Raw genomic sequence first — 25,462 nt, forward strand, 5'->3', positions numbered from 1 at the left:
CAACAGATGGGGGGAGAGAGAGGTCCCAATCCCTATGTACAGAAGCTCTGAAATTGTGGAACTTGTGTATCCAACATTGCATCGACATCTCTGCCACATACCTACTTGAACATCTAAACGCCATGGCAGACTCACTGAGCAGAAGGTTCTCACAGAACACGAGTGGGAGATGGACACAAGAACCCTACAACACACATTCAGTCGCTGGGGATTTCCGAACATAGATCTGTTCGCCACTCCCCAAAACACCAAATGCCCACAATTTTGCTCAAGAGCAGGTCTAGGTCACCAATCTCTCGGGGACGCCTTCCCACCCTTTTCTGTACCATTCAAAGTGCTCAACAAGATACAAGTTGAATGAGTGAGGATCATCCTCAGAGCCCCAACATGGCCACGACAGATATGGTATCCTAACCTCTTGTGCATGGCAGCCTGTCCACTGATTATGCCCTGTCGGCATACCCCCCCCCCCCACAATCTTCTATGAAGATAAGGTCACGTTCTGACCTCACCAATAGTTCTTACTCAAGATACCATCCTCATTCCATCCAAACCAACCTATCCACCTTCCCTCCCTCTTCCCTGAGCCACATGGTAACCAGCCCAAGGTCAGATGGGCACTAGCCTTCTACCTTGACAGAATCAAATTGTTCAGACAATGGCCACATTTATTCCTCTCTATTGCCGAAAGATCAAAAGGTTCAGCTGTATCCAAACATCTTTTTACATGGATCTTGGGGTGCATCCACCTTTGCTACCAACATCACAAACTTCGGCCCCTATCTGGCACTCAATTGCTCTCCATATCAATAGCTTTCCTGAATAATGTGATGATTACGGACATTTGTAAGGCAGCCACGTGGGTGTCCATAGATGCCTTCAGTCATCATTACGTGATCACCCACAAAACGGCATCAGGTGTCCTACTAGGACACCCAGGCCTGTCCTCCTCAGTAGAGATCATTCCCAGCCTTCCAACTAGGGGCACTGCTCTCCAGTCACTTACAGTGGAGCACCCATAGGGACACTATTTGAAGAAGAAGAAGAGAGAGTTACTCACCTATGCAGCAACTGAGTTTATTTGAGATGTGTCTTCCTATGGGTGCTCCACTACTCGCCCTCCTCCCCACTGCTTCAGAGTTCAAACATTGACTCTGCGGCAGAGAAGGAACTGACAGCAGTTGGACCACATAGCGCTATATTGACGCCACTCTCAGCACGAGACTGGGAGGAGGAGCCCATGTGCGGCCTAACAGGCCCTGCTAGTGAAGATCTCCAATCCCAGGCGTAGGGATGCTACTGCACCTACAGGGGAGCACCTGTAGGGAAACAGATCTTGAAAAATCTCAGTTACTGCACAGCATGAGTTCAGATAAGGATCTAAAATGCTAGAAGCTCATCCGACAGTCTGCAAACTTCAAAAACAGCCTGAATGTGAGCTGTGCTGTGGGGGCAGAGGATTGTAATGATTTAATAGATTTTAAGGCCAGAAAGGAACTTTGTGATCATCTAGTCTAACCTTCATATCACAGGCCAAAGAATCTAGCAATTTTATTGAGACATGTCGATGTTGCAGAGCCTTTTCTTCTAATGTCTGAGCGCAAACTTCATGTCATTCTTGAGAGATAATTTCTTTTCAAAACAAACACTGCAGTGCTGCTGTTTTTTTAAAAAAAACCCTTGCCAGTAACCCAGCACTCATGAGCAAACCTTGAATAACATAGTAGCGTGTACAGGCTAATCCTCCCAAGCCACCCTACAGTCACCCTACATTTGTAGGGGAGGAAGGCGGGGTTCTAAGGTGTGGTTATATAAAGAGAAGAATTATTTTTAAAGCCAGGAAAAGCACTATGACCTTTTCAAAGGCTTTTGGAGATTCTCTTGGATTTCCTAGCCAGTACATGATGTGCATTTACACTAGGAGTTCAATTTAATAACTGGTTTGCGTCTGGTTAATAAGAAGGCTTATGTTCTCTCTGTTCTTAATCCCTTGGTGCTGTAGGTTGTTCACGTGTCCACTGGCAGTAGTGCACATTGCATTGACATTAGTAGGTTAAAGAAGGCAATGTATTTACATATCCACAACAGCTTTCTGATAAATCTGCCTGTTACTTTCTTTCGAAGGGTGCCTTCTGGGGCTTGGTCGTTGGGCTGGTCATTGGGCTGATTCGAATGATTGCAGAGTTTGCCTATGGAACTGGAAGCTGTGTAAACCCCAGCAACTGTCCAAAGATCATTTGTGGAATTCACTACCTGTACTTCGCTATAATCCTTTTTGGGATCTCCACCATCATCATTCTGGGTATCTCATTGATAACTAAACCCATTCCTGATGTACATGTGAGTATCATTGTCTCTCTTGCTCTCTCACTTGCTCTCCTGCTCCCCGAGATATGGGAGATCTATGAAACCAGTCACTTTAATTTACACTGAAAGTAGCATTAAGTATATTCTACCCTTGAATTTTACATTATACAAATTATATAGGAGCCTCCCAGTTAACTGGGTTCAGAGAGAAGTTTTGCATCTTCCTCAGATTATTCCTTGGTCCAGATATCTCTGGAAATGGAGCACACTCTGCTAGGAAAACCAATGTTCTGGAGAGTACTCTGTAACTAGCAACACCTTGGAGACATTATATACAGTGGAACCGCAGTGTTACGAACACCAGAGTTATGCATTGACGAGTCAACCACACACTTCATTTGGAACTGGAAGTATGCAATATGGCAGCAACAAAGGCGCGCGCGCACGCACACACACAGAGCAAATACAGTACAGTACTGTATTCCGTGTAAACTACTTTAAAAAAAAAAGTGAAAAAAAGATTTGACAAAGTAAGGAAACTTTCTTTGCTTGTTTCATTTAAATTAAGATGGTTTAAAAGCAGCATTTTTCTTCTGTGTAGTAAAGTTTCAAAGCTGTATTTAGTCAATGTTCATTTGTAAACTTTTTAAAGAACAACCCTAATGTTTTGTTCAGAATTACAAACATTTCAGAGGTGTTCATAACGCTGAAGCTCTACTGTAGTGCAAAAATATGCAATAAGAAGGGAATTTGATTTCTGAGACACACACACAATAGATGGTGCTTTTTGTGCATTGTAGCAAAGACTTAAGGGATGAAGATGTTAAGAAAGGGAAAGAGGAATAATCTCCTTCACTATCTGTCCCCGGTCTTACGAGAACCTTGCTAATCCCTGAATATTATTTAGCAAACATTCATGAGACCCCCAAGTCCTATACTGATCTCAATGTGCTGGTCTCGGCATTCTAAGGCTTGCAGCTTTGTAAACTCATTTTGTTTAATGGCAGCTTTACCGCTTGTGCTGGTCTCTGCGGAACAGCAAGGAGGAACGTATTGACCTGGATGCAAATGAGAAGATTGAGGAACCTGAGAGCAATGATGATGTATCAGGTGATTTCTGAATAACATTCTCTTAAGATCTGTGGAAGCCATCAGTGTATTTGAGGTTCCCAACTTCATTCCTGAAGAAACAGTGAAAGTGCCCTGTACTCTCATGAAAACTCAGATGCTAAAGGGCTAGTAGGCAGAGTTAATGCACAGATTTTTCACCACTGTCCATTAATTGGGTCTGGTGTAGATTGTCAGTGAAATTAATTACAAGATGACAATCTGGTTCCAGTTGATTTTTGTGCACAGCACAAAAGCCTTCATGTAATTAGCTGAGAAGCCCAGGGCTAGAACAAAATGGGGTGGTACAGCTCAGGAGTGATGTGGGTTGCAAGAGTTGTGTGTGGGCCTTACACTTTAAAGGACAGAATGAAGATGCATTTGGAAGTGGTGTGTAGGGGGGTAGGTTTTGGAACAGCAAAGGTGGTGTGCACAGCAGGGTGAAGGTGTTTTGCCAGAACTGCATTGGGAAATTTACACAAAACTCTGCCTGTCTCCAGGCTCTGACACAAAGCTCACTTCCACAAGGTTGAAAGCATCAGTGAATTCAGCCATTTAATAAAAAAGAGAAATAATACAAAAAACATTTGAATAAGCAGATGTAAACCCTGCACAAATCAGTGACCTACTTCTCAATCTCAGGCTGAAGAGACATGGCTGGTGTGTCTATCCTCTAACGCCTGTGCACACCATGTAAGCAGGGCAAAGTTGCCTTAAATCAGCCAGAGATAGCTGGTGGAGAATCCCCCCGGCAGGAGATCTTTCTGCAAGCAGAAAGTTGGAGCTGCCTCCTACACAGCTGCCGTCCCTAACCTTACCCCATGTAAGGGAGAGAGGGAGCAAGCTGGAGAAAAGGGAAGGAGAGTGGATGCGGCAGAGTGGACCTTTGCTGTGCCAGATTGTTCACTGTTGTAAATTAGGGCTGTCCTTGTGCAGCCTTGACCCAGGGTGCCCCAAATGGCTCCCTGTGGCCCCTTCCTCTCTCCCTACTCCAAAGCAGCACAAAGAATAAGGAGATGTAGTTAGAGAGGGCCAGGAGGTGAAGATCTGGCCCATTACTCTGTACCCAACACTTTTCAATCCTGTATGTTTAAGTATTTATAATGTGCTTGAATCAACTTAGTGATTTCTAGCATTTGTGAGCTACCACTATTTTCAGCTATGTCACTGCAAACTGAGAATAAACAATTAGTGAACTGGAAAGCACAGGGGTTTGTAGGGTTCAAAATTATTAGCAATAGCTACAGAGCAATTTGGTGATCATAAATCACTCACTTTGCATGTCTGCTGTGGAATCATAGTGTTCATCTGATCCTACAGCCCCCATCTCTCCTTAAGCATTTTTCATCATTAAGACCACAAATTGGAGCTGTTATTTCACTTACGAGAGGCTCTAAAGCAGGGCTTCTCACAAGAAATTTTTTGGTGGCCTCAGAGTGCAGCCACCAATTCTTGCCAGTGGCCGTGCTGACAATTTTTCCTAAAATACTTAATTAACTTTTGGAAAAACAAATAAATATGCACATATACATGTCCAAATCATTGTATTTTATTTATGTAGGGTTTTATTCCAGACTCAGTAATAAAAATAATTTACAGTTGTCTGTATTCTTTACTGGACCTAAACAGAATAGAAACACAAATAAGGCACTTTGCGTGTTCTTGTCTTTCTGTTGTTGTTGGTTGTTTCTTTTTCTTTTTTGGTTGCGCTTTTCCCCTCCTAAGACTTGCTAGCTGGTAAGTCTTCTGCTGTGAAAAGTGGTATTTGTATGTTTGTTAATATCACTTTTCACAGCAGACTTACTCAGTTCCCGCAAGCCCTGGGACAAATTAAGTCCTGGATGGGGAGGTGGGCAGGGAGGCAGCGGCGCCCAGTGATGATGGTGGGGGTGGTGAGCCTGGTTCCGGAGACTGGAACCGGAGCCTGCCACTGTGTGGATGGAGCACGAAGCCTGCCTCCCTTGCCCCCGGGAAAGTGGGGAATTCACCAGCTGCCTGCACCCCCAGCGTCTGTGTCTCCGGGGGTTGTGGGGGCAGCAGCCCTGGGAGAGGGTCACTGCTTTGTGGGACACCCCCCCCAATCACAGCACAGGAGGCTGTGGCCGCAAGAAAAGGCCCTGGTGGCCGCATGCGAAAAACAGTGCTATAAAGAATACTCTGTATCACTGAGACCTTGTTTTAATGCCAGTCTTATGGAGCCACGTACACCACCGTTACTTGACCACTGTGCTCTTTTTTCTATCACAGAACAAGGTGATGAAGAGCAAGGATGCTGTAAGAAGGCCTACAACTGGTTCTGTGGCTTAAATCAGAAAAAAGGTCCCAAACTGAGCAAAGAGCAGCAGGAAGCACTGCAGAAGAAACTGACTGACACTTCCGAGAGGCCAATCTGGAGAAATGTTGTGAACATCAATGGCATCATTCTACTGACTGTGGCTGTATTCTGTCATGCCTTCTTTGCATAAATCTCATCTCACAATCCAGAGTTTACATGAAGGTCTAATTCTACTCCCTTTTCCTTTTGAAATTGCACTGTATTCTTCAAAAGAAATTATGCTTTCTAAATTATACAGTCAGATATACTTATGAGACTTGTACAATGAGATTGTATGAATAAGTTGATTTATTCATTGGTTATATGGTGGTATTGGTTATATTAAACATCTATTGGCTAAGGAGCAGGAGTACTGAAGTCCCAAAGGGTAGAATTTCAATCCTGTACATCAGGGAGAATTTAGTAAATCTCTCTTCTTATGAAATACATTTCACAGCTCAATTTCAGAACATGAGAACCAGGGCTGGATGAGCTGCATGGAGTTCATGATTTTGTAAACTATTTTGGGAGACTGGCGAAAATTTCTGTGCCATTTTCCCAAGGTGATTTTTTTTAAAGTTCAGCTATATGAAAGACTGCTATGGATTTAGGATAAATTAATCCCCTCAAAATAAAGGCTGCCTTAAGTGAGTTCCCCATAGATGACATTTTATTGATGTATTCCTTTGATACAATAGCTATTTTTAATAGCCCTTTTCTCTCTCCATTCTCTGTTCCATATATTACATGGTTTTTAGTGGATTTTTTTCTTCTCTCCTCTTTTGTCACTCTTTCTCCTGTGTGGAATATGAACCCCAATACCATCTGAATTTAACTTGTGTACTTGTGCTATTTGAGTGGGTTTGAAATTAGGCAAACTAAGTCTGACCAGCTCTAATAAGAGTTGTGGTTATGCCTGACTCTTCAAGATTAGCTTCAAAGGTTCCAACGCAATCTGAGCATTTAGTTTAGTATGAATCTCTGTTTAAATGTGAAAGCTTTATTTATAAAAATATATTCATGGTAGTTGTGATTCCCTAGCATGATGTGTCAAAATTAGACTCCATTTACATTAACTGCGGACCTCCATTTTATAAGAAAGGCACCAGTGTTCTCTTAGTTCCCCTTCTTAGTTAGTGGATTTACTACCTGGTAATTCTGGCTTTGTGTCTTGCTTCCAAGTACACGAAGACATTACAGTATTTTTCCTGCCAAATTACGAATCTTCCTTCTCTGATAGTTTCATTAAGTAATTTCATTCATGCCGCGAAGTAAGACTGTTACGCTATAGTTTCGCCAAGGAAAACAGTCACTGCTGACATCATCTAAACCATTCCAATTGTCTTCATCTTGTTTGGGAAACCAGGCTGAGACCTTGATGAGGCAATGATAGGGTTGCCTACCTTCCAGGTTTGGCCTGGAGTTTTCCAGAATTGGCATCAATCTGCTGGTGACTACTAAAAGCAATCCAGGAGATTTTAATAGGATATTTTAAGAAAATGACATTGTCATGTTGGGAAAAAAATATCTCCCGGAATAGCTTCAGTCAGAGTTGGCAACTCTAGGCAATGACCATGGCTTGGGTCTCAGAGACTAGTAAGAAGCTATGGAGAGATGTGTGATACTTCAGTTCCAGGCTGCAGAGTGAAACCAGAACCTTTTATCACCAAATTCATCTTCCCAAGAAGGCACATGGGAAATTCCCAGTTGCTGCAGCTAATCCGTATTACAGTCCTTTTTGTCTTGTGTACCACAGCTTCCTGCAATGTCTCAATTCAGTGTAACATGCATCTTCCTGCAGTATTCTACAGCACACTGCACTGTGCTGCAACGTGTAACAAGCAAACCAATGCAGTCTTTCTGAAGCATGCTGCACTGTTGCAAATCCCTATTACTTTCATGACACACTGTCTTCTGACAGAATATTGCTACTTCAGATGAGTCCATAGCAAAATGTGCTGTCCTCTTACTGCATGTAGCTGCACTAGGATCTTCAGTATAATGTTCTATTTCCCTGCAGTATCCTGACATGTACTGCATAGTGCCAAATCATCAATACAATCTGAATCCTAATGCCAATGGTCTTACAATAAATAGAGCAGCAGGGAGCATCTTAACAGTCATCACTGTATTACGTTATAGAATTCATTATATTTCATCAACTTTGAAGATTGTATGTATGTATGTATTAAAATGTTTCTAATGTGTTTGGGGACCAGAAAGACAAGAGTTCTTTATATAACACAACATAAAATGTAAAATATTAAAAAAGTTTCTTGATCAAATGCTGAAATCAAATGCCTTCAATATGGGTAAAATTCTGGACTGTCCTACACGAGGGCATTCGGGGGTGAAAGAGTCCAGTTGCATCATCCCAAATAGATGGCAGTTACAAACAGTTATTCACCTAGACTCTCACCCCACAAAATGACACTTATGGAATGCGTAAAAACGCAGCAGCACAGAATCTTCCAGCAATCTCAAGGGACAAAAGGTTTTCAACATGTATTGTGGGTTTAGGGATTTTTTTAATCTGGGCATATACTCTGAATAACATTTTATAACACTGAAATCTACTAACAATAAATGGCTTTTGTGGTTATTAAATGCTGAAATTAATCTGGGGTATTTAATCACCTATAAGAGCAATATACAGCTTCCTTAAAATTATTGTGGGAGGAGGAGTGCCTATGGTATAATCAATTCAAAAGGGCAATGCCATACTGAAGACTTCCTGTTTGCAGGAGGAGGTGGAGCTGAGGGAAAGATTTGCTTGTGTTCAGCAAAGGGATGCTGAATCCTTTCTTGCCTGTATTAGATGAGTTTGTATGGGAACATTTGTGGAGATATGAATAGTGCCCATAAACTGTAGCATTGTCACAACAAAACTAATATGGTTACCAGAGAGCTGCCACACTCTTGATTTGCCTCAACTGTTTCACTTCTAATATTCAGTCTCCTACCCTTGTGTCTCTTTCCCCAAAATATTCAAAAGCAAACACTGTGTATAACACAATCTGGAGAAACATTGTGTAGAATACAATCTGGAGAAAATACCTTGAAAGATGATCCTTTAGAACATTGTAGATAATACTATAATTTCTTTGAAAGTTGGTCAGTGTTAAAGGTGCTGTTTCCCAAATGTACTATTGTGAAAGTACAGTACCAAGAGCTATGACAGCTTCTATAGTAACTACAGTATTTGTTCTTCATGGAACAGCAGATTAACCTGCACACTTACTTATGGTTTCTTTATCCGTGTACTGTCCTTTCACATATCTGGAAACTGACTTTGACTCTGTTCTGTGGTTGCATTCCCTTGGCATAGTAGTTGAGATGGCCTCGTGTGCAATGGGAAGGAAAAGGAATATTGAAAACTAAAAGCAAAACATTATTTCTAGTAAGATTTCAAAACTGATCATTGTCTTTTAGTACACATGTACCTTGCAAGCTTTAAAAGTTCTAGCAATAATCTCCCAGGATTTTTTGTTAAAGTGATCATAATTTTTATTAAGACTTGGTAGGTCTACACTGAAAACTTTTGCTGGTAAAATAATGTTGGTTGGGATGTGATTATTTTTATGACATTTCCATGCTGATAAGAGCCCTAATGTAAATGCAATGATACAGGCAAAAAGGTGTTTTTGGTGGCATAACATATTCTGTTTGGGGAATTGGTATAAGCTGTATGGGCAAAAGCATTCTTTTTTTTCCCGAACAGAAGCTGTGTCTACGCTAGGAGAGTTTTAGTATAGCTGTACTGGCAAACCTTTCTAATGTAAACAATGCTGAAGAAGACACAGCCTACAGCTTGGGGAAAAATGTCCCTTTTACTGAGAGATTCAATGCTTGCCTTTTATTTATGTGTTAGGTGTGAGAGCAGGTTTCTGTGCCGTATCTACATTTGAAAACTCCATCAATGGTGCAGCTCAACTGGTGAGACCAATAGTGGAAGTGGTAATGTAGACATGACTCATGTGCTTTTACCACCTTGTAGTGTAGCCGTACTTGCTGGTTAAAAATTCCCATGTCCTGTCTACACTACAGCTTCCACCATTGCTACCTCCAGTGGAGATGTACCAGTGGTGAAATATGGCTAGGAAAAGGTCTTAGTGATCTGGGCAGGAGGACCACATAGTCTCTGAGGCTACTAATATGCAGTATGCATCTTTATGAAAAGTCTCTGATCAGCTCCAGAAGATTAAAAGAAAAGGTAATCAATAAACAAAGGAAAATAATGAGTAGGATAATGTAGGCATTAACATGGCAATGAAATGCCTTATTTCACAGGTAAATAGAAGATTGTAAGATGTTGATATTGGATAGGGTGACCAGATAGCAACTGTGCAAAAACAGGATGGGGGTGGGAGGTAATAGGCGCGTATATAAGAAAAAGTCCCAAAAAACAGGACTGTCCCTTTAAAAAATAGGGCATCTGGTCACCTTACTATTGGACAATGACTATTTGTGAAAGAAGTGCAATGGTCTGTCAATTCTATAGATGTAAAAGGGACAAACACTGAGAAAATGTCAAAGGGGAAGGAAAGTCAAAGAAGAAAATATGTGAAGTAGAGAGAGAGAAGGAAAAAATGCAAGCAACAGAAAAATAAATGTATTCTCAAATAAGAACATAAGAACAGCCATACTGGGTCAGACCAAAGGCCCATCTAGCCCAGTAACCTGTCTTCTGACAGTGCCCAATGTCAGGTGCCCCAACAGAAATAAACAGAACAGGTAATCATCGAGTGATCCATCCCCTGTCGCCAGTGATGAGCTGCCAAAATCTTAACAACCGGTTCCCTATAAAAAGTTCTGGTTTAAGGGATGTGCCACAGTATGTATTTTTTGTACCAGTAGGGTTACCGTACGTCCATATTTTCCCGGGAGGAATTTTTAAAATTTAAAAATATAAATTTAAGAACCAAAAAGTATGACATGTCCGGGAAAATACGGACGTATGTTAACCCTACCTAAAGTTCTTTTTTAAAAAGATGGGCCTGAACTAGAAATGAGCTCTGTTTCACATGTGTGTGGGTCCCTGCCACTCCCTGGGGGTGTGCTAGGGTGACCAGATGTCCCAATTTTGGGGTCTTTTTCTTATATAGGCTCCTATTACCCCCCACCCCCTGTCCTGATTTTTCACACTTGCTGTCTGGTCACCCTAGAGTGTGCACATGTGTGGGTCCCAGCTGCTCCCTGCCCCCCTCATTGAAGCAGGTGTGCAGGGGTGGCTGGAGATGGGCTGGCTGCAGGCAGGGGGTGCAGGGGTGGCTGGAGGCAGGGGCTGGCTGCAGCCAGGGGGTGCAGGGGTGGCTGGAGGCAGGGGCTGGCTGCAGGCAGGGGTGCGGGGCTGGCTGGAGGCAGGGGCTGGATGCAGGCAGGGGGTGCCAGGGTGGCTGGAGATGGGCTGGCTGCAGGCTGGGGGTGCAGGGGTGGCTGGAGATGGGCTGGCTGCAGGCAGGGGGTGCAGGGGTGGCTGGAGGCGGGGGCTGGCTGCGGGCAGGGGGTGCGGGGTGGCTGGAGGCGGGGGCTGGCTGCGGGCAGGGGGTGCGGGGCTGGCTGCGGTCAGGGGGTGGCTGGAGATGGGGGGCTGGCTGCGGGCAGGGTGGTGGGTACTCATGGGGAGGGCGGCTCGGAGCAGCCAGAGCAGCAGGACGCGGCCCAGCAGAGCAGCCGGGGACCCACCAGGCAGCAGCGGGAGCCTCAGGGCCAGGAGTCGGGGGAGCAGGAGCAGCAACAGGGCTCATGCCCAGGGCCAGGCGGCAGCCCACGTGGCTCCCGCAACGCAGCGCCCCCGGCGACCGGAGGAGGAATTACATCATTTCCCGGCCGGAGCTATCAAAGCCTCAGTGCCCCCTGCAGGGAAGCGGGTTAACAACCTGTTCTAAAACTGCTTCAAAATTTAACAACCTGTTCGTGCGAACCGGCTCCAGCTCACCACTGCCTGTCACTCATTCCCAGCTTCTGGCAAACAGAGGCTAGGGACACCATTCCTGCCCATCCTGGCTAATAGCCATTGATGGACCTAACCTCCATGAATTTATCTAGTTCTTTTTTGAACTCTGTTATAGTCTTGGCCTGCACAACATCCTCTGGCAAAGAGTTCCACAGGTTGACTGTGCGTTGTGTGAAGAAATACTTCCCTTTGTGTGTTTTAAACCTGCTGGCACCTATTAATTTCATTTGGTGACCCCTAGTTTTTGTGTTATGAGAAGGAGTAAATAACACTTCCTTACTTACTTTCTTCACACCAGTCATTATTTTATAGACCTCAATCATATCCCCCCTTACCTAAACTGAATTTTGTTCTCTCTCAAGGGAACTGTTCTAAAATGTATATTAGCGGAGTCTAGCACTACAGCATCCCCACCTTAGAAAGAAATATGGACAGTAAAATTAATAATAAAAATAATCAACACTAATCTAGCCTGGTGCTGATTTCCTGCATGTCTGTCCAATTGCAGAAAAAAAATGGAAGAGTAAAATGAATATGTATGTGTGTGTGTGTGTGTATGTATACAGGTAGAGTATGCAGTACAGTGTGTGTATGTGCATGTGTGTTATATAATGTGTGTGCAATACACCAGCGACATAGCTCCCTATACAAAGAGAGCTGTCTAGCAGACAGAGCAAAGAGGAGAAAGTGAAGTTCTCCAATGCGCATGCTTCCAGCACTGTCTTTCCTCTTCCTAAGCAGCAGCACGTTCCCAGCTATTCCCCTGGAGAGCACGTGTGACAATCCAAGCTCTGTCTTCTCAGATGGCCAATCCCGAAGTACAATGCCTCTGAAAGTTAGCAAGCGCCTCAGACCTAGAGAGCTGTGCTCTACAGTGTGGTCCTCCTTTCAATGTACTCTAGGGCTACCGCTTTTGAAATGCAACAAAAAACAGCCCCCTCCACCCCACTCTCCTGCACAAGGCAAGCCTGCCCTAACCCCATCTCCCAAACAGAAGGCAAGTCCGTGACCCCCACATTCAACAGCCACATATAGTATCTAGAGAGGAAACACATATAGGTAAGATTGATAACATTGCAGGTCTACTCACTCTGATTTAATCTCTCTCTCACACATGCCCAGTGTGCTTGTGTTTTAGTGGGCAGCCAGCTGCTGTATTTTCAACACTTTTGATCTGTTATTGCTTAAACTGCATAAGTGAGAACACTGCAGCATCTTTAGCTGGGCACACAAACTTTTAACGTTAGATAGCCCAGTGTATTGGGATGATAAAGCAAATCTTTAGACCCATGTAAAAAACCCTGGCAGATTACTTTTTTTTTTCTGGCAACTGGCAAATCCATATTAAAAATTCAGCCAGGCTGGTCAAATACCAGCCAGGCGGTAACTCTAGTGTACCCCCACCTTCTGTTGACTTAAAAAAAGGCTCTGTACCTGTGACTCCTCCCACTACAGCTAGCAAAAGACTCCCGCAGTCCTGTCCTTTCTGTGTGATCACTAAACACCTCCCTGTCTCACGCCAGGGGACCACAGGACTCAGACAAGTGCTTCTGTTTTATTTTTTTTTTAAAGAAGAAAATGGAAACAAACAAATTTTCTCCATCACATGGGCTTTTGGTTTAATGCCTCTGCAGCTGCTGTCTAGCTTCTCCAGCTAGATACTGATGTGAAAAAGGGCCACAGGAGAGACAGGGAAGCTCTAGTGGATGTGAACATTGACACTGATGAATTGAAGAGGTGGAGGCTCCCTGCTTGCCTGGCCGTGTGGAGGTAAGTGAAATGCTCGGCATTTCTCCCTGGCTCTCTTAAATCAGATTAAGGATTAGCATAACTCTCTCCTCTGTTTTCCGAATAGGAAGGAATTTGAAGAAGGGAGGAGGGAAAGCTGTGATTTTGAAACAATAGAGGAAGGTTTTGCTGTCTGAAGGCACAGCTGAATGTCACTGTGAGCTAGAAATGTTTTACTGTGTGGGGGAGAAAATTAGTAAGGGGTTAGGGTTAGGGAAAGCTGCTGATATAGTGAAAATGACCTGCCCAAGGGATACTGGCCTTGTGTCCACTGCCCTTAATGGAGTTACTCAGGATTTATTTCAGGATATCTGAGAGCAGAATTTGGCCGATATTTTATAGCCCATATTCAAAATTCACCCTCTTAAATAATCTTTCCAGAGTCAAAGAACAGTGGCTATAGTCCAAATTTCAGTTTATCATTAATATAAGACAAGCACAGTTGGGAAACTCTGGACTCAAGAGCAAAGAGACCGAAATTTCTTCTCATCCCATGTGGTCCCTAGGGAAGAAATACACTGCATATGATAGGAGAGGACCCAATTCCATTCTCATTTACTCTCATGTACATCTGGAATAACCCCAGTTAGTTATTTGAGTTACTCCAAATTTACACAATTGTAACTGAGAACAGAATTTACTCCCTAAAAAAGTACAGTGAAAGAACTCCACTTTTTCAACTGTCATTTTTAGTTTAGAATGAAGAGCACTGAAAAGTGCTGTCCGTTAATTTGGGCCATCATTTTCCACTTTCCTTAGATTTCAGACATATCCTACCATAAAATCTTTTTTTAAATCACAGCCAACAAAACTGATGCCATAATTTCAGAAAGAAACAGCTTTCCATGACATCACCTCCAGAGGTGCAGCTCACATGATTATTTTTGATGGCTCAGCAGAACCTCAAATCTTGCTAGAGTCCCATATCAGAGTGGACATGTATTTTGAGAGTTTAATCATATGAATAATTTATTTAATAATATACAATCCAACCCTACAAACACGACTGCCCCAAACCTCCCCTATTTCCACGGCCTCAAACCCATTTCACTGAGGGGGTTATTTCCCCTCTGAGCTCCTACTTCACATGCAGCATAGCAAAGACTGAGAAAGAAGAGAGAGAAACCATTTCTAGAGATGGTCTTGCCAAGACTAGAGCCAGCCAAATTGCTACGGATCACATTGTCCGACAGACACACCAAAAGGCAAATTTTCAGAACTGACCTCATATTCTAAGCATCTATTTTTGCACATGTAAATGTCTGTGCTGACAAAAGTACAGGCATGTTAGTTCCCCACTGTCTAAATCATGCAGAGAAAACAAACTACCATATTTACATGTTTCAAAAATTGGCATACAAATCTGGAGGCCAGTTGTAGGGTTGAAAATTTGCTTCTACATATCAGGGGGACAAACTCAATCTGTCACTGCAGGCATTAACCATGATGGAGGTTGCTGAGAAGCTGAACATGATTAAGTTATGACCGTCAAACAACAATGATTGTAATCAGAAAAGTAATAACTATTTCTTAAACCATTAAACAGATCTGACTATGTCCACATGACAGGTACCCTGAACTAGGTCATGTGATATTTTTGTGGCAGGTCCAAAAATTAGCAAAGCATCTGGCTTGGCACTAGCTGAATTAAATCCCATTTACACTTTAACATTGAATCAACTTAGTGATATAGATGGTTCTTTACTACCCATGTCAGCTAATCATGTCCTTGTTAGTGGCCTAGGCTGGCAAATTATTTTCTTCCTGTAACCAAAACAATGTTATTTTATTATGTAGGTGGGACTCCCTGACTAGGTTTGAGTACCCAAGTTAGCCAGTCCTTTTCCCTAGTTCTCTGAGCAACATTCTAGAGTTCACTCCTCCTGTGTTGCTCATCCTGCTCTGTGTGCATGTTCTGTAGTATTTCAATTCTCTACTGAGTGTCACAACCTGGTTACAAAAACATAGTAGCATTTATGACAGGTTTCAGCATTTATGGCACGGCCAGCCAGCCTTATTCTTCAGAATGGGTGTTTATCTGATTGCTCTCTTTTTTTAAAGAAAAAAGAAAAGTGCGTGTGATTCTCAGGAATACTCAAGGTTTAGTTGAAGGAACCTCTAGTTCACAGGATTACAATATGTGTTCTTATGTTGCTTGAAATGAACAAACAAAACCCCCACATTTTCTCCCCCTGGACATTTGGAAGATGAAGGCAGAAAATCAAAATTGTCAGACTATATTAATAAAATAGCAATTTTTTAACACCCACATTATATATACACACATGGAATAAAGTGATATTTTTGTCTTGATGTTTTAAGAGCAAAGAGAATAAAGTAAGTTCAGTGGCCTAACTTTCACTGTGATTGTGCTATGATAGAAATAGGCTCATGAAACTAAACGTACATATATAAAAAATAAGAACTCCAGTGATGCAGACAACACTAATAGCAGCCCTCATAAACTCAGCTGGGCTTAGAGTGGTTAATAGAGATGAGCAAATAATTCATTAGTGTTGTAGCTGTCACTATTGCATTAGATCAAAGCAGTCCCCATCCCATTAGTGACTTCCTAGTTTTACACTAAATCTCCACTCCTCGGGATTGCTCTCTTACAGGATTTTTTCCCCCAGCATTCCTTTCTGTGGCTGATCTTTTAAATTTGGCAGAGCCAAACAGCTGCAGTACTATAGTAGCCATTTTGCAACTGGTAGCTGTAGCTTTCTCTTACACCTGGTAAGTGCTACTTATGTTTTTTCCCCCTTTCTTATTGCCCAGGAAATAGAAGGTTCTCACACTGATTAATTTTGGGGTATGTTTCAAATATCCACAAAGAGATCAGTTGTGTTTAAAGCAGTGAATACTCTCTTACGCCCAATTGTCTCTTGCTTTTTTGATCCTGAAGTGAAGTCCTAATGCTGAATTTGTTACATCACAATAACTTTTATGCCAGTAGCCTGTAATGTCTAAACACAGGCTCTTAACTTCACTATAGGATGAAGCAGGAGAAGCTGAGATGAGAAAAAAAAAATTCCTCACGAACACAATAGGCCAGATTCTGCAGTTAAACTAATGATGATTTACATTACATATCAGATGTAAGTGGGTTAGAAAACAGGATGTAAGTTGATTAATTTGCTTCAATAGGGGATTCAGTGGATGTGCACGTCATAAATATAAAGGGAAGAGTAAACACCTTTAAAATCCCTCCTGGCCAGAGGAAAAATCCTTTCACCTGTAAAGGGTTAAGAAGCTAGGATAACCTCGCTGGCACCTGACCAAAATGACCAATGAGGAGACAAGATACTTTCAAAAGCTGGGAGGAGGGAGAAAAACAAAGGGTCTGTGTCTGTCCATGTGATGCTTTTGCCGGGGACAGAACAGGAATGGAGTCTTAGAATTTAGTAAGTAATCTAGCTAGAGATGCATTAGATTATGATTTCTTTAAATGGCTGAGAAATTAAGCTGTGCTGAATAGAATGGATATTCCTGTCTGTGTGTCTTTTTGTAACTTAAGGTTTTGCCTAGAGGGGTTCTCTATGTTTTGAATTTAATTACCCTGTAGGGATTTACCATCCTGATTTTACAGAGGTGATTCTTTTTTACTTTTACTTCTATTAAAATCCTTCTTTTCAGAAATGGAATGCTTTTTCATTGTTCTTACGATCCAAGGGTTTGCGTCTGTGGTCACCTATGCAAATTGGTGAGGATTTTTACCAAACCTTCCCCAGGAAGTGGGGTGCAAGGGTTGGGAGGATTTTGGGGGGAAAGACGTTTCCAAACAATGCTTTCCTAATAAATAAACCCAGATAAACATTTGGTGGTGGCAGTGGAAGTCCAAGGGCAGAGGGTAAAATAGTTTGTACCTTGGGGAAGTTTTAACCTAAGCTGGTAAAAGTAAGCTTAGGAGGTTTTCATGCAGGTCCCCACATATGTACTCTAGAGTTCAGAGTGGGGAAGGAACCTTGACAGTGCAAAAGGGGTATAACTTGCACAAGTAATACAGAAGTTTTGGTACTGGCACCTCAGAAGGGTGCAGTAAGAAAAGCAGTAAACTAGATGGTGTGAAATAAAGATGGTCTGCCATTTTATCTTCACCTACTTTTAACCACTAACTTCCATTAAAGTTTTACCATTTACAAACCAAAGGCTGTCTCGGTCAAGGTCCCTGCAATCCTAAACTGGTCGTGTAGATTTTTTTTTTTTTTTTACCAAAATTATACAGAAATATTTTTACTACCCAAATTATACAGCTTCTGCCGCTGAGGTACCTCTCCCCATGAAGAGACTCAGGGAACAGGTGCAGACAATATAAAAAACAATTCAAAAAATCCTATCCTCATTTCTTATTTTATAAAACCCAACTGTAAGTTAAAACAAGCAGGAACTCCTGGTCTAGCAACAAGAAGTATTTATGCTTTAGCTAGAAATCTAGAAGTTATTGCTTTAGCTAGACAGCTAAGAGACTAATTTAGTCCTAAACTAGTTTGGGAGCTTTCCCAGTTGAAACCTGTAAACTGGGAGCTCCTTTTAACAAGGACCAGGAATATTGTTGCCAAGTACCCAGAGGCCAGTTTTTAAGGGTGACCTTCCTTGCACGCACCAAAAAGCATGTCCTTTCAGTGGCAGGTTCTTCCTCTTTCTTCCCGACACAGCTATTCCCTCCTTAACTGGGGGCGGTGGATAATGGCCTATTCAAGCATCTTCCTCATTGGTTACACTAGCTCCATTTTTCTGGGCTTAACCAGTCAATCATCCTCAATGTAATCCTTCTCTCTTTCTGCTGCCTCCTTTGAGAAGGTGTGCTGGTGGCCATCCAGTCACATGCAGCAATAACTCCCTGAGACGGCAGAGGCCTCTACCGCTCAAACTAGAGGGAGAGAGGGGAGACAAGGCTGAGCCGGGCCTTGGTTGTCAACTTCCTGGGAGCAGCATTTCTCTCCCCGGCACTCCCCACCTGAGCTACTGGCATGGAGACACCGCGGATTATAGATTTGCCAACCTTGTATTTCAAATATAAGGGACTGTTTTCTTAGCACCCCTGCTCCACCCCTCCTCCTATTATCATCATGATAATATCCCTGTCTAGGGATGAGGAAAGGGTAAGTGAAATGTCCATCTGGGCAGCCAGGAAGAGGCTTATGTTTTTGTGTGTGTTAAAGGTTGACTTTTCAACCTGAAAAATCTGTCTTTCACAGTGGCAGAAGAATAGAGGGGAGGCCAAAAGACAAACTGAAAACATATTTGATTTTTTAAACCAATTTATTTGGGCCAGTCTTGTGATTTTTTGATCTTTTGAGGTTGGCAATACTTTATCCATTTGTTTGGCTATGTCTCATAAGAGCATCCCAGATGAATGTCCAGCACCAGTAAAAAGCGACCAGTTGGTTCCCTCAACAAAATTGGCTCAATTTTGGGGAACATTAGGAGTGACAGCACAATCTTATTAGTGTTTTAAAACTGCCCATTTTGTAAGTATGAATGTAATCTCTTTGTCTATGTTCTGATATGGGTAGGTTCAAAAGGCTCATCACTCTAGGCCAAAGCCTCTCTTAGCATTGTCTTTTTTTTATTTCCCACCATTAAAAATATCCTCCCACATGCAATAATTTGTATCTTTCCAACCTTAATCTCATTTTGTGTGTAGCCCCCTGAGCAAACAGGGGTGCCCCAAGAGAAGAGACCCACCTGTTGGTACTAGTGGGTCCACTCCAGAGTCCTGCACTGCTGTTTTCTCCAGAGCAGGTGGGCAGGTGAGGGGGATATGGCTCCCCTCAGTCACCCTTGTGACCCTCCTCCCTCAACCAATGGGAGGAAGGAAGACAGCAGACCCCAGCAGCTTAGAGGGCAGAAGAAAGCCAGAAAGACTGCAAGCAGTGTCTGGCTCCATTCAGTGCCCCAGATGCCTGGGAAAGCAGGAGGAAGGCTATCAATAGCTATGCTTTTCCTCCACCAGGCAGAGACCAACTGGGGAGCAGACAGGAAAGAAGGTCTCCTTGCAGCCTACCAGCACAGCACATCCAGGACCAGCAACTGGCCTGTCTGTAACCTCAGCCTACAGAAAAGCCCGAGGAGGGGACAATCCGCTCCTCCTTCCACCAGCCTCTCTCTCCTACCACTGACTGCAGCCTGCTTCCCCTGTAGCAGCCCACCCCGGATCTGGGATTTTAGATCAAGAGACGTGACCTGCTTGCAGCTGAACTTTGTTCCAATTTTTGAAGACTGTCAGCACAGCTCCAGAAGAGACTGGGGGATTAGTCCCTCTCCAGCAATCCCCGGGGAGGACCTGCTTGCTTACATCAGTCCCCTGACTGCTCACACAAAATAGGAGCCTGAGTGAGTACCCTGTATTATAGTGAGGTAGTTAGGGTTTAATCTTGCACCATTAAGGTACATTGCATCTGCAAATTCCCAGTATAATCAAGTATGTTTCTAACAGGATCTCCTTGCAGGCCCGCAATGTGTCTCCATGTGCACCACCTGGGTATGTGGGGGAAACAGACAGAACTGAGAGGGGATACGCTTTTGTTTAGGAAAGTTGGGGGGAATATGTGGTCACATGCCCTAGTGTGCTTGCTGGCATAGCCTTTAGTAATTAAAATGCATTAATATATCTAATCATTTTAGTCATTTAATATTTATACTAATCCTGTATTTCTTTTTAATCAAATCCTTCTGTAAAGTTTATAGTTATTGTTTTTAATTTGTTTGCTTGTGTGAGTTCTAGTGTGATACCACTGCCTTAGTGAGAGTAAACCCCTTGTCTCACTGGAGGCACTGCCAAGTAGCTTTATTCTTTAGCAGACCAGCAGAAGGAGTCTGGCATCTATCAGCAGCCTTGCAAACGAGCCCAGGCGACAGAAATGGTGGAATTGTCCAAAGACTGTGAGGTATCCCTCTCCTGTTTGCACATCATACATGTACTAAGCCAGCACTAAAAGGGCAGTAACTAGGAACAATCTGTAAACACCAGTGAGACCAGAGAAACAATACAAAAGGATAACAATGAATTAAAACTTAATATAGATCAGAGTCTGTGACAGCGTTCCTATCCAACCCGCTATTAAGTAATTTTGAGAGTAGAGTTTCATGAGACACGAGCAATACTTTAGTAAAATTCAAATATGTTGCACTGGCTGTTAGACCCATTTTTTAAACTCAGTTCTCTGACTCCTGTCACTAATTCTAGCACCTGTTTGATATGAATGTTGTCCTGTCCTCCCAGTATTAGTAAAGCTATTGGCTGAACCTGGTCACTTAAAATATAGCATCCAGTCACTTGCCATTGTCGGTATGCTTTAACTTCAGCACTTATCAACTGACCAGATATTAATTGATTTTATTCTTACAGGAACTACCCCCAAAGCTTTGATTTTGAGCTTGTTTTTAAATAGTTATCCAATCTGCCTGCGGGTAGTAAAAACAAATTCGGAAGTGGTTAATAGCAATTTGATCAATTTTCTAGACAAGCAACATGTCATACTCTTCCCTTCTGATCTGTGAACATTTTCCCCTCCCATGTTCTGTAGGTACTCAGGAGAAAGTATGTGATTAGATTGACTTTGTTGTGTGACATGATGATACAACGTCAATACAGACGGTTTGATACCATCACTGTACTTCAGGGAATCTCGGTCCAGAATATTATGCTAATGCCCCCTTCAGTTTAACAGTTGGGCTTTGTCTTCCTATACTGTTACCATAGCAATATGTCTGGTAATGGGGATACGGTTGCCACTTGTCCTGGCTTTCTCAGGATTGTCCCTTATTTGAAGTAGCAGTCCTGGGAAATCTGGAAGGGTGCTCAGTCCACTCCTTTTTTGAGGTAACTGTCCCTTGGCACCAAGCAAGATTGGGGCCGCACTGTACAAATACAGAGTAGTAGACGTCCATGCCCTGAAGAGTTGACAATCTAACTAGACAGACGCAGGGTGGGAGACGAGGTATAACACATAAGCAGAGTGAACAATAGCATGGCAGCAAATGTCCTGTTAGTTCCACAATTTTTTTGGGGGGGAGGCTACCTAGGCGGGGAATAAGCTAAACGGAAAGAAAAAGGAAGGGGAAGGAGATGAGAGGGAGTAGAAGGGGCAAGTTCGGGTGAAGAGACTGGGAGGGAAAGTGTTGGAGCAAGCAGCCAATCTGTACAGGGCAGAGAAATTGCAGTCAAACCTGTAGAATGTTTTCTGAATGTCCTGAGGTACCTTCTTTGGCTGCATCTGCCCCTACTAGTTGGAGTCTCTGGCTGGTTGCTCTCAGCATTTCTCCCCCCACCCCTTCCAAGGCCACATCCTGGGCAGAAGGGAGGCATCACTTGGCTTCTAGTGAGTGTGTGTGATACCTACATAAAGTTCTAGATCCTGAGGGATGCTGTGGGGAGAGGTGGTTCCAGTTGGGTCCCATTTTACCCCCTTCTTCCATACAGCTGTCCCTGCTTTGGCTGTTTCTGCTGGTACGAATTACAGGGTCTCTGGCTGATTGACATATAATAATATGTCCAGGATTGAGAAGGAACAGACAGTGAATCCAATAAATTGCTATTAACACTGTTGATAAATAATCCAAGGTAATATTGGGTCAGTAAATCTTTTTTCCTGGTTCTTTAAAATGGTTCTATGCATTTGAGTTCAATGGGAGAGGGGGAGCAACCAAGCTTAATAAAAATCATCATTACAACAAAAATATCCCCCCAAACTCCTCAACATTAAGTGAAATTTAACACCCTCAGGAATGCAATCTCCAGTAGCTCCCTCTGCCCTCCAGAGATTACAGGCTTTCCCAGAGTACTCCTCTTCACAAATCCCAACTCACAGTTCTCTCCTCTGACATCCCTTTTAAAAAGGATTTTGTGTCTGTTGTCTATGCTTTATTTCCATGATCTCTCATTGCTGGCAGAGGCTCCCTCCTTCTCTCTAAGGTTGATTTCCCAAATCCAGCAAAATTAAGTCCCCACTGCCCCCCATTATCCTTGTGCTGTAGTTTTCTAATATTCTGGGCTGCTATTAATGTGCAAATCAGATAACTTCGTAATCTCAGAGCTACTTCCTCTCTGCTCCCATTTGGGATATCTCCTATTGATGCTGTAGTCCCGTTCATGATAGGTTCCTCATTTTCCATAAACCGAGTCCCTATTATCCCCAGTTACCACTAATAAATTCCAGCTGGCTGGGGCCCTTCTTTCCTCCCAGCCAATCAAATTATACTCCCAGGGCTTGATTCTCAAGGAGTCCAATATGATAATTAACAGGTTAATCTATTGAAAGATGGTTTAGGTTGTCATTGCGTGGTCTGTTCTACTCAGGTGTGCCTGGAATTCTTACACCAATAAAACAAATGGGTCTGGCTCTCTTATTGTGCACTTTCATAGCACAATAGCAACAAGCAATCTTGATTGCATGCATCAGGCCTCTGTTATGTTTTGATTGAAATAAGCAAGCAGTGAGAAAGATTAAATAGGATTCTTTATTTAAACAAATTCACCAATTGTAACAGCTCTACTTTCTTGCTTTCTTCCCCATCCTCCTTTTCCTCACCTAAACTCCCACCACTGTTCCCAGTACACATTACATTTATTCATGCCTATTGTAGTCAATTAACCTTGAATTTGAGAGGTCCCCATGATAATAGGTCTGTTGTATCTATTAATAATTCTGTCCCCTTTCTTCCACCTGTCTTTCAGATCTTGTTTCCATTCCTTTACATTACACTGTGTTTCTCCTGTTCAAATGCAACAGTTAAATACCATTTTTTCTGTGACTAACGTTTCTGATTGTTTCAGGTAAACAAACTAAGCAGACGAGCTTAGACTACAGAATGACAATGGACGAAGAAGAGCTTCCCTCCCTGGAGAATAAGTTAATGAAGAAAGAAAGAGAAGAAAGGATCCACGTGGAGCTATTTGAAGAAAAAGAAAGGATAATCAGGTAGATGTGTGCAGTATAACATGGACAAGCCCAGTACAATTTTACGGTTCTGTAGCACTAGAAGCAATTCCTGATCCAGGTGAGTTACAGTCCCAAAGTCCAGACCATTTTTTTTAACTTCTTAAGTCTTTCAAGGCTTTTGTAAGTGGCTCTCTCCAGAACTGTCTTCTTTTTTGTTTCATTTCCCTGTTCTTTTGATCTTGGAACTGTTGTCACTTTCCAGTGATGAATATCTAGACTTTTGCTTACAGGGAGGCTCTGAGGAACGATCTGTTGACAGAGTTTGAAGCTGAGAGATTAAGGATTGCTGTCAGCAGAATTAAACTAAATAAGGGCAGAAGTCACTTTGAACATGAACTTGATTCTCGTGTACATGTGGTCCTGGACTCTCTAACCAAATGGCATTCCCACAGCAGATGTACTGAAGAGGTGCAGATGCTTGACATCGTCAGCAGGCAATGGTGTCTTTGCTTCCTACTTCACGTGTTTTGGCTGGGGCACTGACAAAATAAATGTTGTTACATTAGCCTAACCTGGGAGGTCAGAAATGGAGTGTCTGGTATTCAGCCTCAGCCCAATGGCCAACAGGGATGTTAGATTTGAGATCCTATTCCCTGTACTGTCCTCAGTGGGGGTAAGAGTGTCTCTAGAAGACAGTGTAGATCTTAAAGTTTAAAGGTCTTAAAGACAGAGGTCTTTTAAAGGATCTATCTTTTGCCAAATGACTACCAATGAGAACTGATTATCAAATCTAGCCCAGTTACATCAACTATAACATTGATTATATACAAACATAAGAATGGCCATTTTGGGTGGGATCAATGGTCCATCTAGCCAGTGCCAGATGTTTCAGAGTGAGTGAGTAGAAGAGGGCAATTTTGAGTGATCCATCCCATGTCATTCATTCCCAGCATCTAGCAGTCAAAGGTTTAGGGACACCCAGAGCATGGGGTTGCATCCCTGACCATCTTGGCTAATAACCATATCCTCCATGAATTTATCTAATTCTTGTTTGAACCCAGTTATATTTTGGCCTTCACAGCATCCCCTGGCAATAAATTCCACAGGTTGACTGTATGTATTGTGTGAAGAAGTACTTCCTTGTGTTTGTTTTAAACCTGCTGCCTGTTAATTTCATTGGGTGACCCCTGGTTCTTGTTATGTGAAGGAGTAAGTAAAACTTCCGTATTCACTTTCTCCACACCATTCATGATTTTATAGACCGCTAAGATATCCCTTCCTTAGTCATCTCTTTTCCAGGCTGAACAGTCTAAGTCTCTTTAATCTCGCCTCAGAGGGAAGCTGTTCCATACCCCTAATCATTTTTGTTGCCCTTCTCTGTACTTTTTCCAAATCTAATATATCTTTTTTGAGATGGGGTTACCAGAACTGCACGCAGTATTCAAGGTATGGACGTACCCATGCATTTATGTAGTGGCATTATGATATTTATGTAGTGGCATTATGTTCCATTATCTATCCCTTTCCAAATGGTTCCTAGCATTCTGTCAACTTTTATGAGGACTGCTGCACACCGAGCAGATGATTTCAGAGAATTACCTATGATGACTCCAAGGTCGTTTTCTTGAGTGGTAATGGCTAATGTAGACCCCATCATTTTGTATGTATAGTTGGGACAGTGTTTTCTAGTGTGCATTACTTTGCATTTATCAACACTGAATTTCATCTGCCATTTTGTTGTCCAGTCCCCCAGTTTTGTGAGATCCCTTTATAACCCTTCGCAATCAGCTTTGGACTTAACTACCTTAAGTAATTTTTGTATCATCTGCAAACTTTGCCACCTCACTGTTTACCTCCTTTTCCAGTTCATTTATGAATATGCTGAACAGCACTGGTTCTGATACAGATCCTTGGGGCACCTTGCTATTGACCTCTTTCCAATGTGAAAACTTACTGTTTGTTCCTACTCTTTGTTTACTATATTTTAACCAGTGACTGATGCATGAGAGGACCTTCCCTCTTATGCCATGACCCCTTGCTTTGCTTAAAAGCCTTTGGTAAGGGACCTTGTCAAAGGTTTTCTGATAGTTCAAGTACAATATATGC

General features: G+C 42.6%; 3 protein-coding genes across 3 annotated transcripts in view; all 3 read left to right on the forward strand.

Annotated features, from left to right (window-relative positions):
• SLC5A1 (solute carrier family 5 member 1) overlaps positions 1 to 7,830 on the forward strand; it is a 47,660-nt gene extending 39,830 nt beyond the window's left edge. The window contains exons 13-15 of the mRNA XM_037878938.2: positions 2,125 to 2,340; positions 3,315 to 3,417; positions 5,662 to 7,830. Of these exons, the coding sequence (XP_037734866.1) occupies positions 2,125 to 2,340; positions 3,315 to 3,417; positions 5,662 to 5,879 (537 nt within the window). The 3' untranslated portion in view covers positions 5,880 to 7,830. The remainder of the gene's footprint in view (positions 1 to 2,124; positions 2,341 to 3,314; positions 3,418 to 5,661) is intronic.
• A 5,477-nt stretch (positions 7,831 to 13,307) lies between these two features.
• GNAZ (G protein subunit alpha z) overlaps positions 13,308 to 25,462 on the forward strand; it is a 264,810-nt gene continuing 252,655 nt past the window's right edge. The window contains exon 1 of the mRNA XM_043529448.1: positions 13,308 to 13,454. The gene's annotated coding sequence lies outside the window, so the exon portion shown is untranslated. The remainder of the gene's footprint in view (positions 13,455 to 25,462) is intronic.
• LOC102934028 (sodium/glucose cotransporter 1-like) overlaps positions 18,558 to 25,462 on the forward strand; it is a 75,753-nt gene continuing 68,848 nt past the window's right edge. The window contains exons 1-2 of the mRNA XM_043529444.1: positions 18,558 to 19,808; positions 23,251 to 23,395. The gene's annotated coding sequence lies outside the window, so the exon portion shown is untranslated. The remainder of the gene's footprint in view (positions 19,809 to 23,250; positions 23,396 to 25,462) is intronic.

This window comes from Chelonia mydas, chromosome 15 (genome assembly GCF_015237465.2).
Source record: "Chelonia mydas isolate rCheMyd1 chromosome 15, rCheMyd1.pri.v2, whole genome shotgun sequence".
In the NCBI taxonomy this organism is placed as follows: Eukaryota; Metazoa; Chordata; order Testudines; family Cheloniidae; genus Chelonia; species Chelonia mydas.